The sequence below is a fragment of the Urocitellus parryii genome, chromosome 14 (genome assembly GCF_045843805.1).
Source record: "Urocitellus parryii isolate mUroPar1 chromosome 14, mUroPar1.hap1, whole genome shotgun sequence".
Classification (NCBI taxonomy): Eukaryota; Metazoa; Chordata; class Mammalia; order Rodentia; family Sciuridae; genus Urocitellus; species Urocitellus parryii.
The window spans coordinates 55546348-55559572 of record NC_135544.1 but is presented as its reverse complement, the minus strand read 5'-3'; the positions used below and the strand labels follow the sequence as shown (position 1 = coordinate 55559572).

General features: G+C 44.8%; 1 protein-coding gene across 3 annotated transcripts in view; it reads left to right on the top strand.

The window, feature by feature from the left end:
• Positions 1-1204: 1204 nt before the first annotated feature.
• The window catches only part of Fdft1 (farnesyl-diphosphate farnesyltransferase 1), a 31127-nt gene continuing 19106 nt past the window's right edge, over positions 1205-13225 (top strand). The window contains exons 1-3 of one of the 3 annotated variants that reach the window (XM_026381761.2): positions 1205-1383; positions 11484-11581; positions 12546-12729. In XM_026381761.2, coding sequence (XP_026237546.1) covers positions 1285-1383; positions 11484-11581; positions 12546-12729 — 381 coding nt within the window. In that variant the 5' untranslated portion in view covers positions 1205-1284. Of the gene's footprint in view, positions 1384-11106; positions 11582-12545; positions 12814-13225 lie in introns of those variants that run through there. The other 2 variants (XM_026381760.1, XM_026381762.2) reach the window with 2 other exon arrangements.

The following is a 13225-nucleotide window of genomic DNA, read 5'->3' as shown; positions in this document are numbered from 1 at the left end:
CGCGGGAAAACAGCCCCTTTACCCTATAAAAATCTCTGTATCCCCAAGCCCGGGGTGCCAGCTCACCAAAGCTCCGGCTGAGGTTCTGCTGGGCACCCACAGGCGCCTGTGTCCCAATAAATCCCTCTTGCTTTTTGCAGCCAGTGTTTCGTGTGATTCTCCTTGGACAGGGAAACGGGGGTCTTTTCAGTCTCACTAAGTTGCTCAGGGCCTCAATCAATTGCTGAGGCTGGCGTGTGTGCGTGCTCCCGCGCTAGGGATTAAGCTTAAAGGCGCTTAACCACTGAGCCACATCCCCAGCCCTTTTTATTTTGGGACAGTGTCTCATTAGATTGCTTATAGCCTCGCTAAATTGCTGAGGCTGGCTTTGAACCTACCATACTCCTGCCTCAGCCTCCCTTGTCCTTGTCACGTACGCCACCGCGTGCGGCCTGATTTAGATTTTAAAAGGAGCACCGGGTGTGATTTTTGGGAGACCAAAGGAGCCTACCGCAGCCGGTGGCGTCTGGGGCTTGAGGTCTAGGAAGAGACAATTCCCACTTTGCTTGCATTTTTTTCTGGGGCTTAGTGGGATCAGCTGCGAAATGCACCCGAGGCGGCGCGCGCCCGACCCCGGGCTGCAGAAGCGGCAGCGGGAGCTGGGCTGGGAGTGCACGTGCGCGAGCGGCCCCGGCCGCTTTCTCCCCGACCTGCAGCGGGCAGCGCACGCCCAACGGCTTGGTAGCCGGCCGCCTTTAAAGGCTTTCTACTTAGGCCTCGGTGAATTCCACGCCCGCGAGCCTGACACAGACGGGTACAAGCATGAGTCGTGGGCAGCTTGCGCCGAGGGTCGACTCCGAGCAATTCTCGCGGAGCGCACTTTAACTCTGCCATTGCCGCGGCGCTCCCTCCGGGGCAGCGGTAAGCTAAGGAAAACAAAGACCTTCTCTAGGACACCAATCCCGCTCTCAGGCTTCTTTCAATCCTCCAATGAGCCTCTAGGGCGTGGTCGTCACGCCAGGTTCGTCTTGCCGCCGATTGTTCGGCGTCTTCCTGGTGCGAGAGGCTCTGCCCAATCAGCGTCCGTCAGTCCACCCCGCGAGCTCCGGGTAGCGGCGCGAGCGCCCGAGGCCGGTTGAAGTGGGCGGGACCTGGGCGGGGCTCCGCCGCGCTGGGCCCGCCTCCGCGCCCGACTTCCGGGCTGCGCCTCCTGCGCTCACCTCCGCGGGTTGCCGTCAATTGCGAGCCAGAGATCCTGAGAAGTGATCCCTGAGGTCTGATAGCCCGTCGCCGCCATCCCGCAGCATGGAGTTCGTGAAGTGCCTGGGCCACCCCGAGGAGTTCTACAACCTGCTGCGCTTCCGGATGGGGGGCAGGTGGAAAGTGATACCCAAGATGGACCAGGTGAGCCGAGCATCTTTGCGTCCCCGCCGGGCGGGAGGCCGTGCGCCGCGGCGGCCTCCCGGAATCCAGGCGAGGGGCGCGGCGAGCGGCTGCCCGACGCCGGGGGCGCCCGCCCCGGCTCCCTGTCCTCACCCAGCGCGATGGACTGTCCTCCTGACGGCCCTCGCGCTCCAGCCCGCTGGTCCAGGCCGTTGGTTGTCAGGTAGCTTAGGTGCGCATTTCCTTCTCCTTGAGCCCTGATGTTGATCTGTGCTCTAATAGGTGAGGGGTAGGTTAAGTAGGAGACGACAGGTCAGAGAATTTTTTTGTAAACATGATGAACTGTGCAGATATTATCATGGAAATACATTTTTCTGGAATGAAATCTTACTCCTTTTTCCATTCATATCACCTCCTCCATGAGCTTCCCCGCCTTCCTGCAGTCACTAGCTCCTTCCTCTGTGCTTCATACCTACTCCTCCATGTTCTTATTAGCTATGTGCCTGTTGATTTGCTGGACAGACATTGACTGCTTGGTTTTATTTATATTTCGTCTTCCTCATGCCTGTACCCTTTATTAAATGAATGGTTGTGATGCCATTCCAATAAGAAGGTTATGCTTGCACAATTATTGAAATCAAGTTAGTGGGTTACATGAAAAGCTTTTATTTTCCCCAGTAAAAACATCACAGTCAGATACTGTATTAAAATGTTCTCTTATCAGAAAAGAACGTTTTATCCTTTATCTTAGAATGTTTCTCATCCTTTAAGGTCTAGTTCTAGGGACTGCCACCCTCTTGTGGACCATTCTGCAGACACTCACTGAACACCTGTTTCAATGCTAGATTTTATATTGCATGCAGTATGGATGGCAGAATGATATGCAGTGTAGACAAATAAGAAGCTCACCTCTTATTGGGGCAATAAAGTGATTCAAAATTGTTCATAGAGCTAGGTGTGGTGGTGCACAATTACAGTTTCAGCTATTTAAAGACTAAGGCAGGAGGATCACAAGTTCAAGGCCAGCTGGGGCAAGTAAGGGAGATCCTGTCTCAGAACAAAACAAAACAAGGCTGGGGGCATAGCTCCATGATATAGGCTTGCTTAGCATGTGTGAGGCCCTGGGTTCATCCCCAGAACCACAAAATTAAGTTATTGATAGGTAAGAAGATGTCTTTTCTTTTTTTCTTTTTATATATACATGACTGTAGAGTATATTTTGATTTCTAATTAGGATCCTATTCTTGTGGTTGTATATGATGTGGAGTTTCACTGGTGGTGTGTTCATATGATGAATATAGGAAAGTTAGGTCAGATTCATTCTACTGTCTTTCCTGTTCCCATCCCCCCATTCCCCTTTGTCTAATCCACTGAACTTCTTTTGCTGCCCACCCCACCAGGTGTCTTATTTACTACTTGTGAACTTGCCTGCTCCAATGCTATTTTACCCTGTAGCAGTCCCCTAGTTATGGATTATTGCTAATTGTGTATTGGTTTTATGCTCCCAATGTCTCTTTCAGATTCAAGATTCTGTATTTGACTTTGGATTTTAAGCTATTTGAAAATAGGAATCTTTTTGATGTTCTTTATCCATAGTAAACAAAATAGCTTTTCAATGCACGTGAACAAAGTTGTCATCAAGAAGACTCTAGCTTTTTAAACATGATAAACTTATATAAATGTCATAAGATAATTTACAGAAGGGAAAAAAAACCCACTACTGGCTGGGATAGGGATTTAATCTTTTGAGGACTGCCTAAAGAAAATACAGCTTTAAATTGCTTCTGTGCCATGTTGAATAAATATTTAACCTGAGATTCTTATTAGGATTTCTTATTTGGGACTCTCTTGAGATTATTTGTAAATACAGGTTGAATATACCCAATCTTAAATCCAAATTGCTCCAAAATCTGAAACCTTTTGAGTGTTGACATGATGATCACAAGTGGAAAATTCCACATCTGACCTTACACAACAGGTGTGGTAAAAACAGTTGCACTAAAACTATTGTATAAGATTAACTTCAGGCTATGTGTAGAAGGTATATATGAAACAAATAGATTTCATGTTTGGACTGGATCCCATTCTCAAGAGATCCCATTATTTATATGCAAATATTTTGTTCCCAGGCCTTTTAGAAAAGGGATACTTAATCTGTATTTGTTATTATATATTTGTGCATTGGGGGAAGTTCCACTATTGTCAGATTCTTCCAGAGATCTGTGACTTAAGACAAAGAATCTCTTTTACAATTCAAATTGTTCAGTCTCCTGAACTCCAGTAACAGGTAATTTATTCCCTTTAGGGACATCACCTAGTTTTCAGGAAGAGTTACCTTAGAGTGAGGTGAAATCTCTCCCTTTGTTCTACCTCTAGAACCACAACAGGGAGGCTAATCCTTGTTTTGAGTACAAATACTTGAAGTGTGCTAGAGAACTCTCAAATTATTTAGGAATACTGACATAAAAGTCAGATGTTCTGTGTTCTTTATTCCTCATATGTTACTCTTCCAGATCATGTATTAACCAGGTCTTTCTCTTTAAAGTATAGTGTCCCACTGTACTTTTAATATGGTCTGGCCACTTTAGAACTTTATTTATTTATGTATTTTTTAAAAAATTATTTTGCAGTCCTGGGGATTGAACCCAGGAATGCTCTACCACTGAACCACACCCCCACCCCTTTTTGTTTTTATTTTGACACAGGGTCTTGCTAAATTGCCCAGGCTGACCTTCAAACTTTGATCCTCCTGCTTCAGTCCCCACAGTTATGAGTAGGCAAGTCTCTAGGATTGTGAGTGTTTGTTATCGAATCTGCCAGTTTAGAACTATTTTTTTTGTTAGAGAGAGAGAGAGAGAGAGAGAGAATTTTTTTTTTTAGTTATTTATTTTTTGGTTTTCGGTGGCACAACATCTTTATTTTATTTTTATGTGGTGCTGAGGATCGAACCAGCGCCCTGTGCATGCCAGGTGAGCATGTTACCGCTTGAGCCACATCCCCAGCCCAAGAACTTTTAATTTCTTTCTTATATATGCTGTTATTGCTAATTAACATGCCTTAAGATTTCATTAACTTAAAAATGCATTTTAATTACAAAATATTTCAAACAAATAGGAAAATTCTGAAAATAATAATAGACACTGCCTCGTGTCTATCTTTGAGATTAAGTATTAACTTTTTGTCATATTTACTTCTTTCTTTTTACTTAAGAAATTAGTGCTAGGATCTGTTGTGATGGCACATGCTTATAATCCCAGGTAGTAGAGAGGCTGAGGCTGGAGGATCACAATTTTGAGGCTAACCTCAGCAACTTATAAAGACCCTAAGCAACTTAGTGAGACCCTGTCTCAAAATAAATTAAAAAAAAAAAAAAGGGTTGGATGAAGTTCAATGGTAAAGTATCCCTGGGTTCAATCCCCAGTACCAAAGACAAAGAACAAATTGGGGATGTGGCCCAGTTCTTGTCTAGTATGTGCAAGGGCTTGTGTTCCATCCCCAGCACCACAAAGAAAGAAAAGAAAGAAAGAAAGAAAATATCCAGAACATGTAAAGCCATTTACTGCCTCTCAAGACTTTCCCCACCCTTCATATCTGTGTTTGTTGACTTTTTCAGGCAGTTCTCTCATACTGTGGACTTGAAATTATGGTCAGTCCAGAATCTCTTACTTGTACCTGTTAAAGACCCACTCTCCCATCAGGGTGCCCTGCTAGAAGACTTGAAACCTAGATATTTACTGTTTAGCTAGAGAGTGTTATAATAATAATTGGCTAATGTTTATTGAGCTGTTACTATGTGCCACACAAATTTTATTCTAATATCTATTAAATATCCAATAGCCCTTTAAGGAAGCCAATGTTGTCTTTTCTGTTTTATGGATGAAGAAACAGAAGCCCAGAGAAGGTAGCTAATTGCCTAACCTCCAAGAGTTATTAGGTGGCAGAGCTGGGTTTTGACCCTTGCTCTCTTAACCCTGCTGTGTTACTTATCCTTAAGGTAGTGGACCACAAAGGTGCAGTAAGCACAGGTTGTCTGGATCCAGCTGAAAGGTGAACTAACCCACTGTCGTGGGATGGATGCACAGTGGAAATGCCTACCCCGCTGAACACATTCAGTCTAGTGGAGAGCAGGTGCACTAAAGAAAGACAACCCAGAGTCTGTCAAGTAATCCCAAGTAAATTTTGGGTATTTAGTGATGTGGAAGTGTTTTTTGAAAGAAGGGTTTTCAGAAAAGAAGGGAAAAGTGGTTTGTAAGGTATGATGTTTTCTAAGGGCAGATTTGGATTAGTGGGGAGAACGTTCAGAGGGAAAAAGATAAAAGCCAGGACTTGTGTGTAGAATGACAAGAACAGTCAGCCAGGGTAGGTGCTGGCCAGAAGCTGGGCCATATTCAGTAGGGGGTGGTCAGAAGCACAGCTGTGACTTGACCAAAGCGATATTTTTAGAATACTATTTAACAGGGAGTGAGAGGAGATAATACTGGGTGTTAGAGTAACCAAATTACTAATAATAATAGGTATCAATTGACTTCTTATTGTTTGCCAGAGGCTGTGCTAACCTCTTTAAATCACCGTCTCAGCGTATCAGTTTGTATTGTTAGAAACCATTACAAAACTTAGTGACCTGAACTCTGGGAGTTTGGTTATTCAACCTGTGAGTGTATTTTTTTTTTTCCAATTGTTCTTCTCGTCCTTTTTTTTTTTTTTTGGTGCTAGGGATTCAACTCAGGGCCTCATATAAGCTAGGAAAGCACTGTACCACTGAGCTACATCCCCAGCCCATTTTATTTTGAGTCACGGTCTTACTAAGTTGCCCAGGCTGGTCTTGAGTTTGTGATTCTCCTGCCTTAGCCCCTTGCATAGCTGGGATTACAGGGATGCCCTCCTGTGAGTTTAGTTGGTACAAATGAACTCTTGAGAAATGGTAATTTTATGTTATGTATATTTGCCCCAATATAAGATATCCAAACTTAGTGACATAAAGTAATAGTTGTTTTTTAGTTCACAGATCTCTTGGCCAGCTGGGATTCTTCTGGCCTGGACCAGATTGGCTGTTTTCCCCAGAGCATCCCAACTGACCGGTCAGCTGGTGGCTGGGTGGCTGGGTGGTTGGGTGGTTGGGTGGCTAGCAGGCTGTAACCAGAGTGGCAGGGGATCGAATCTCATCATCTAGCAGGCTCGTCCTGGAACCCTCCACGTGGACACTGTAAGAGAGCAGATCCCGGGGCTCACACAGGACTATGTTTGAGTCATATTTGTTACTGTCCATTTAGTCCAAAGAAGTCACAATGGGCACCCAGATTCAAGGAAGTAGAGATTCATCTCCTGATGGAAAGAGCCACACATTTTTATAGCCATTTTTTTAAATTAGCATACTTAGTCAATCTTGACAACAACTTCTAAGAAAGAAATACTATTATCACTGCCTTTTACACATTAAAAAACATGGCAGATGGGGCTGGGGATGTGGCTCAAGTGGTAGCGCGCTGGCCTGGCATGCGTGTGGCCCAGGTTCGATCTTCAGCACCACATACAAACAAAGATGTTGTGTCCACCAAATACTAAAAAATAAATATTAAAAAAAAAATGGCAGAAAATAATTCAGTGGCTTTTCCAGGGGCCCACATCTTCTAAGTGGTGTTCAAGGATGCTTGGCCAGGCTTGTTTGAACACATCTGCACTTCCAGCCTGGAGGTGGCTCAGATTAAAGAGCTCAAGCATTGTGTGATCCCAGACATTGTGTGATCAGATGTCCATTTTGTTGCATGCAACTATGGCACATCAAAGGTGCTCTGCAACACATAGTTTCTTTCTTCCCTTTCTGCACCTTCATACAAGTCTGCCATCCATTCATTTAACAAATACTTGGACCACCAGCTGCATACCAGATGTTGTTCTGGTGCTGAAGATTAAACAGTGGACAAGGTAGCAGAAGACCTGACTTTTGTGGGGGAGAGAGACAAGTAAAGCCAATGCACACTATTTCAGGTAGAAGGAAATTCTATAAAGAAATTAATAGCAGGGCAAGGGATCTGAGTGTCTGAGTGAGGTCTGGTAAAGGTAAACCTGTAGGGCTGTGATTAGGGGCCAGGGACTCTTCTCTTTATAAATTGAGGCTACTGGAGAAAATGGTAGTGTTGGTTACCTCTGGGGATGGGAGGTAAAGGGATGGAGAAAGACTTCACAGCCTGACCTTTGAATTTTTTAAACAGTGAGACTTGCGCTATTCCTGATGTAGGACAGATGAGGCGGGCACCTGAGGAATTATCAGGAGGGTCGCTTTGGTGGGGTTCCTCCTTCTAGCTCTAAAATTCAAATTAATATGGTACAGTATTTGTTTTGTTAGTTGTTTTCTGAGCACTTTTTTATATACCCCTGCAAGCCTTTTTTTTTTTTTTTTTTTTTTTTTTAAGAAATAATCGAGTGTTTAACTAGAGGGAACTAGTAGGGAAATACATTTCCCTTCACTTGATATTCTTAATTCTTAAGTAACACAAAAGCTGAGGGGGGGGGGTGGGAATGTATGCTTAGTTGATATTGAATGCTTATTATTTCTGTCATAGAAATTCAGGGTACAGGGACCTGAGGGTGTAGCTCAGTAGTAGCCTAGTATGTGAAAGGTACTGCTTTCAATCCCCAGTACCCCCCACCCCCACCCCACCCCACCCCACCCACACACACAAAAGAAGAAGAAATTCAGGGATCAGCAAATTTGGCTTATATTTTAATGAACATATCAGTAAATCTAGGGACATTCTGCCACATGTAAGTTGTGTGGCATTATTCAGAGGTCACAAAATGGAATAAGCAGGATTTCCCTCCCTTTCACTATGCACAATGTGTAATTCATACTTCCACTTAAGGATCATATGATTTTAGGCAATTCTAGGCAAAAGCATAAAGTTGGAAAATCATTTTCACTCTTTCTGTATCCTCTCATTTGGGTATAGTCAGTGCATGTGTTGACACTCCATTCAAGTTTTCTAGAAGTTTCTGAGTGGATGTTCTGAATACTATCTGACTTTCCTCAAAATACAGCATGTATATAGCTTAATAATGGGCATGTGTTCTGAGAAATGCATTGTGGGTCACTTCAGCATTGTGGAGACATCACCAAATGTATAAGCAGGGCTTTTGTAACCAGAGATCTGACTTCTATCAAGTCTAAAGCATATTATTTAGATTAACATCTTGTTTGGGGAGAGTCAAACCCAGAGCCTCACACTGCTAGTGGAGCGCTCCATCACTGAGCTACACCCCCAGCCCTGGACCAGTATCTGAAGTCTCTTGATTAGGTCTAGTTCCTGGCTCAATAGTACTGTTAGCTGGACAACCTTTAGTAAGCTAACCTCTGGGCCACAGTTCCATCTGTAAGACAGATCACAGTCAAAATATCTTCATCAAAGTTTCTCAATTCCAGGTTTTTCTCAAATCACTTGGAACAAAACCTGATTTGACTCTAAGTTGAAACCCTTTTGGTTTAAATATTCTAATGTTTTGCTAAAGAAATACTAATGATCCATCAACAGATCAGTACATCCCACTGTTAGGGCTCTATGTGTACCTTATTGTCTGTTTTCTGGACATGAAAAATTCTGAATTCTGCTAGTTATCTGGCCATGGAGGTTTCATGTGGATTGAGGTCTGTAATATCTTCCTGAAGGTTTAGTAAAGACTATGGTACATATTGTGGTTGGAGTGCAGTGTGTGTATAATGAATGGTGGTCATTGCTTTTTTGTCTAAATCCAGTTTTTAAGTGTGTGAGTTTTGTGCTTTTTGTGTTTTTCCCTTCTGAGCAAACCTGTTTTAATAAAAATCAGGAAGGCTGCAGGGTGGGCTGGTAGTTGTCCTACAGTTCTGGGAGTTCAGTCTTGTACTTAGAGCCACTCTACACCCTTCCTCTCATTGTCATTGTCAGTGAGCCTTGTTTTCTCATTTGAGCCCTGTTTTGTCACCTGGGATGTACACTTCATCTCAGACAGCTGTAGAAAACAGCGGGACCCTAGGGACAGGCTCATGGGACTCAAGCTGTGGAAGCTGTTTTCCACATGTGCCTTACCTTCCTGTGTACTAGTATTCCTTAATTTGAAGGAACTGTTGTTCAAGGTGAGGTACTTAAATGGGTGACAGGAAAAGTGATGTGTGAAGGAGCCAGGGAAGGAAATTCTGTAGCTTGCCCCTTTTATATAGGGGCACAAAAAATGTGTGCTTATTACTATTGCATGCCTATTATTGTGTTGGGAAAGGGGCAGTGTGTTCTCTGAGATGGCTGCTCTTCGGGTCCCTATTGATGCACCTTTGCATTCACTGAAATGCCTGGTGAGACATCAGCCTCCAAGCCGCTTGTTTGACCTGAAGATGAAAACATTGGGCAGCGCAGTGCAGGGAGTCCCTGTGGCTTGATGACAGTGAGTCATGTGAAGAACTGGCTTGGCTCTCCTCACACAGCCATTATAGGGTTTCTTTTTATGAACTCTGTTTTTCCCCATTATGAAAGGGAAGGAATTGTGAATTGTTTTAAAATAGTCTAGGAATGTATTGATTTATTCATCTGACCATTCTTGGATATTTTTATGTGCCACACACTGTACTGTACTTACATATGGTCACCTCTAAACATTAGCTTTTATTAATAATTTTTTTACTGGAAATGGCAATAAAACCAAATTCTCAAGATTATGTAATTTTTTAAAGCTTTACTCTTTAGACAAAAATAGTATGTAACCATGTTAGGAAATACACACAAATAAAAAAGAATGTAGTTCACCTGGACCCCACCAAGTTCCAAGTTTCACTAACATCCCAGAGTGACTTTATGGGATTTCCTACTAGTAGGTACGCTGTATTTAAATAAAATAAAATAAATAAACCAAAACCCACTTTCTTGCTATTAGATATTTCAGATGTTTCCCATTTCTCAAAAAGAGTGGGGAGACTGTGTGCGGGGTGGGGGTGGGTTATGGGAATTCTGGACTTTCTGCTCAGTTCTTTGTGAACCTAAAACTGCTAAAAGAAAAAGTTTATATAAAAAATGTGCACAAACTGCAATTCTTTCTGATATACTTGCATTGTAAATGCTCTCCCCTTCAAAAAAGCAGTCCTTGCTTTTCTTAAGGGAGTGTGTAACGCTCGGGAAACAGCTTTCTTTTTTACTCATTTCAAAGAGAAGAGCAAGAAATCTTAAAAGGAACAGCCAGCTTTCCAGAGGCCAGCAGAGGCGTAACAGGTGTTAATGGAGCTCCAGAGCGGACTTAGTGGTTGAAGTGGTAGAGGAGGACTTTTTTCAGAAAAACGATTGCAGTGGGGGGAGGAGACAACCCAGCGCAGTTCCAATTACGCACAAGAAAAAGTGGTGCGCAAACGACCGACAGAATAGTGGGCCGGGTGGGGAGATTCTGGCCAAAGTGGGCAGACCCGGACATTTGCTGAAGGCCGGCCGGGGCGATCAGGTGTGTCGGTTGGGGGGTTCTGGCTAAAAGGAGCGATGCCAAGACAGACACCTCAGAAAGGCCAGGTCTGGTCGGGAAGCGGATTCGGCGGGGCCTGAGTGATGCTCGGTCCAAGTGAGACTCACCGGGAGTAAGAGCAGGCCTGTCCGAGGGGGACCGGGACCACCGCACTGTGGGTTCCGGAGAGAGCTGGAGGCTGGCAGGACCACGACGGGGTGGGGCTGGGGGCGGGGCCGCGGCGCCACTTGCGGCTCCGGGGCGGGGACGGGGCGGGGCGCCACGTGCGGGGCGGGGTGGCCCGCTGGAGCTCTGCTCCGCCTGCGCAACTGGGGTTGGGGTGCAGGGAGCGCCTGCCGCGCCCCTCGGTGGGCGCCTCCCAGCTCCGTTGGGGCCTATGGAGGGAAGACTCCCGTGCACCTGCGTTTCCAATGGCCGCAGCCGCCTGCAGCACCAAGGCTATGTCCCTCTTAAAGCGCACCTTGGTGCTGAGCCCCGCCGCGGCGCCCAGGGGCCCTGGCGCTGGCATCTCTCGCAGCTGCCCCTTACCTCCAGCCCCCTGGCCTCCCAAAGATGGGCCTCGGCTGCGGTGCCCAGCGGCCGGCCTCCTTCCCCAGTCCCACACTCACTCCTGCTCCTCCACGTCTCCGACCGCGGTGTGCCTTCTCTGTCCGCAGGACTCTCTCAGCAGCAGCTTGAAAACTTGCTACAAGTATCTGAACCAGACCAGTCGCAGTTTCGCAGCTGTTATCCAGGCACTGGATGGGGAAATTCGGTGAGTGGCAGAGGCTGCGCTCTGACTCGGGAGAAGAGAGTTTTTCCAGGGGCCTTTGAGTCATTCCAGCAGGGTTTTGTTTTGTTTTTTTATTTTTTCTTTAACTCAGCACTTAGCATTGCAGTCTTCTTGCCCTGGCTTAGCCAGAAGTAGCCCATCCTGAGTGAAGGAAATGTCTGGAGTGGAGGAGTGAGATGGAAACGTGCATGTTTACTTTAGAATGCCCTCACAGGCACCTGGCCATCTACTAGTGTCCCTGATGGCCCGCCCTTTCAGAGAAGCAGTGGGGGATGGTGATGTTTATTAACTTTTTTTAGTCCTGGCAGCTGAACCTGCCCCAGAGCGGGTTAAGCATTTTTCTGGGTTCCCCTTAGGCTGCTTTGTATTCTAGCTGCCCTTCCGAACAATCAGAAGCAGATGACACACGGGAATTTATACCAGTTGCCTTTATCTATGAGAAGTTACTATGTTTTTTTTTTTTTTTGCTTTCTTTTTTACCTCCAAAATATTAGTTGGTTCTAAACATTTGATCTGTTGGCACTAATGCCTAAACATTAGGAAACATGTAACTTTGTTAGATCAAACCTTTGCTCATAGGATATGAAAGAGTCACCCTTTGTATGTGTGGACCTATTCAACCCTCATTGCCTACATTCCCTAACTGCCCATTTTGCCTAATGGCCTACATTTAATGTAGTTGATTCTGGGAGCAGAAGCAACATCTACCTAGTAGGTTTTAAATTTTGTGCCTTATAAATAGCTATAAAAGTATATTACTCCCATTTGAGAAAGGAAAATAAATAAGTTTGTTAAGTATGAAAGGGCTTGGGCTCCTTTCATAGTTCTGTATAGTTAAGGGTGTAGGTGGATTTAGAAAATGGCCTGGTACAAATGACATGTTATCTTAAAACAGATACCTTTGGCTTCTTGTTCTAATATGTTAATAGCCTTCCCTTTTCTGCAGCCACGCAGTATGCATCTTTTATCTGGTTCTCCGAGCTCTGGACACCCTGGAAGATGACATGACCATCAGTGTGGAAAAAAAGGTCCCACTGCTGCAAAACTTTCACACTTTCCTTTACGATCCAGACTGGCGGTTCATGGAGAGCAAGGAGAAGGACCGACAAGTGCTGGAGGACTTCCCCACGGTAGCAGAATTACGAGTCTCTTCTGTGTACACGTCATTACCCTGGCAATGTAATGTCAGCTGTCCCATGTAGCTGTAGAGGAAGGTAAAGTAAGCAGTCTAAGGGCAGCAGGATGTGATGGAGGAGAATCCTGGAGCCAGGTTGTCTGGATTGGAATTCCAGCTCATTCACTGGCGCATAACTTCTCTGTGCCTCAGTTTCTTCACCTATAAATAGGGGACAATAATATTATCTACCTCATGGTGTTGAGCTTTAGAAGAGTTGGAGTAGGTAAAGCTCTTGAATAGCATTGGCTACTATCCTTATTACATGTATGTTGTTTTGAAGTCAATGTTTATTCTTATGGAAAACTGGATTCAGTTTTTGTGTTGAAAAAGGTAGATTGTTAGGCAGGCTTTCACAGTCTCACCTACTGTTATAATGTCACCTGACTTCCCTGAGTCTGGTTGCTTGGGGTTGGTGCTCAGCGCTTGTAGCACCTGTGAGGTAGGAAGTG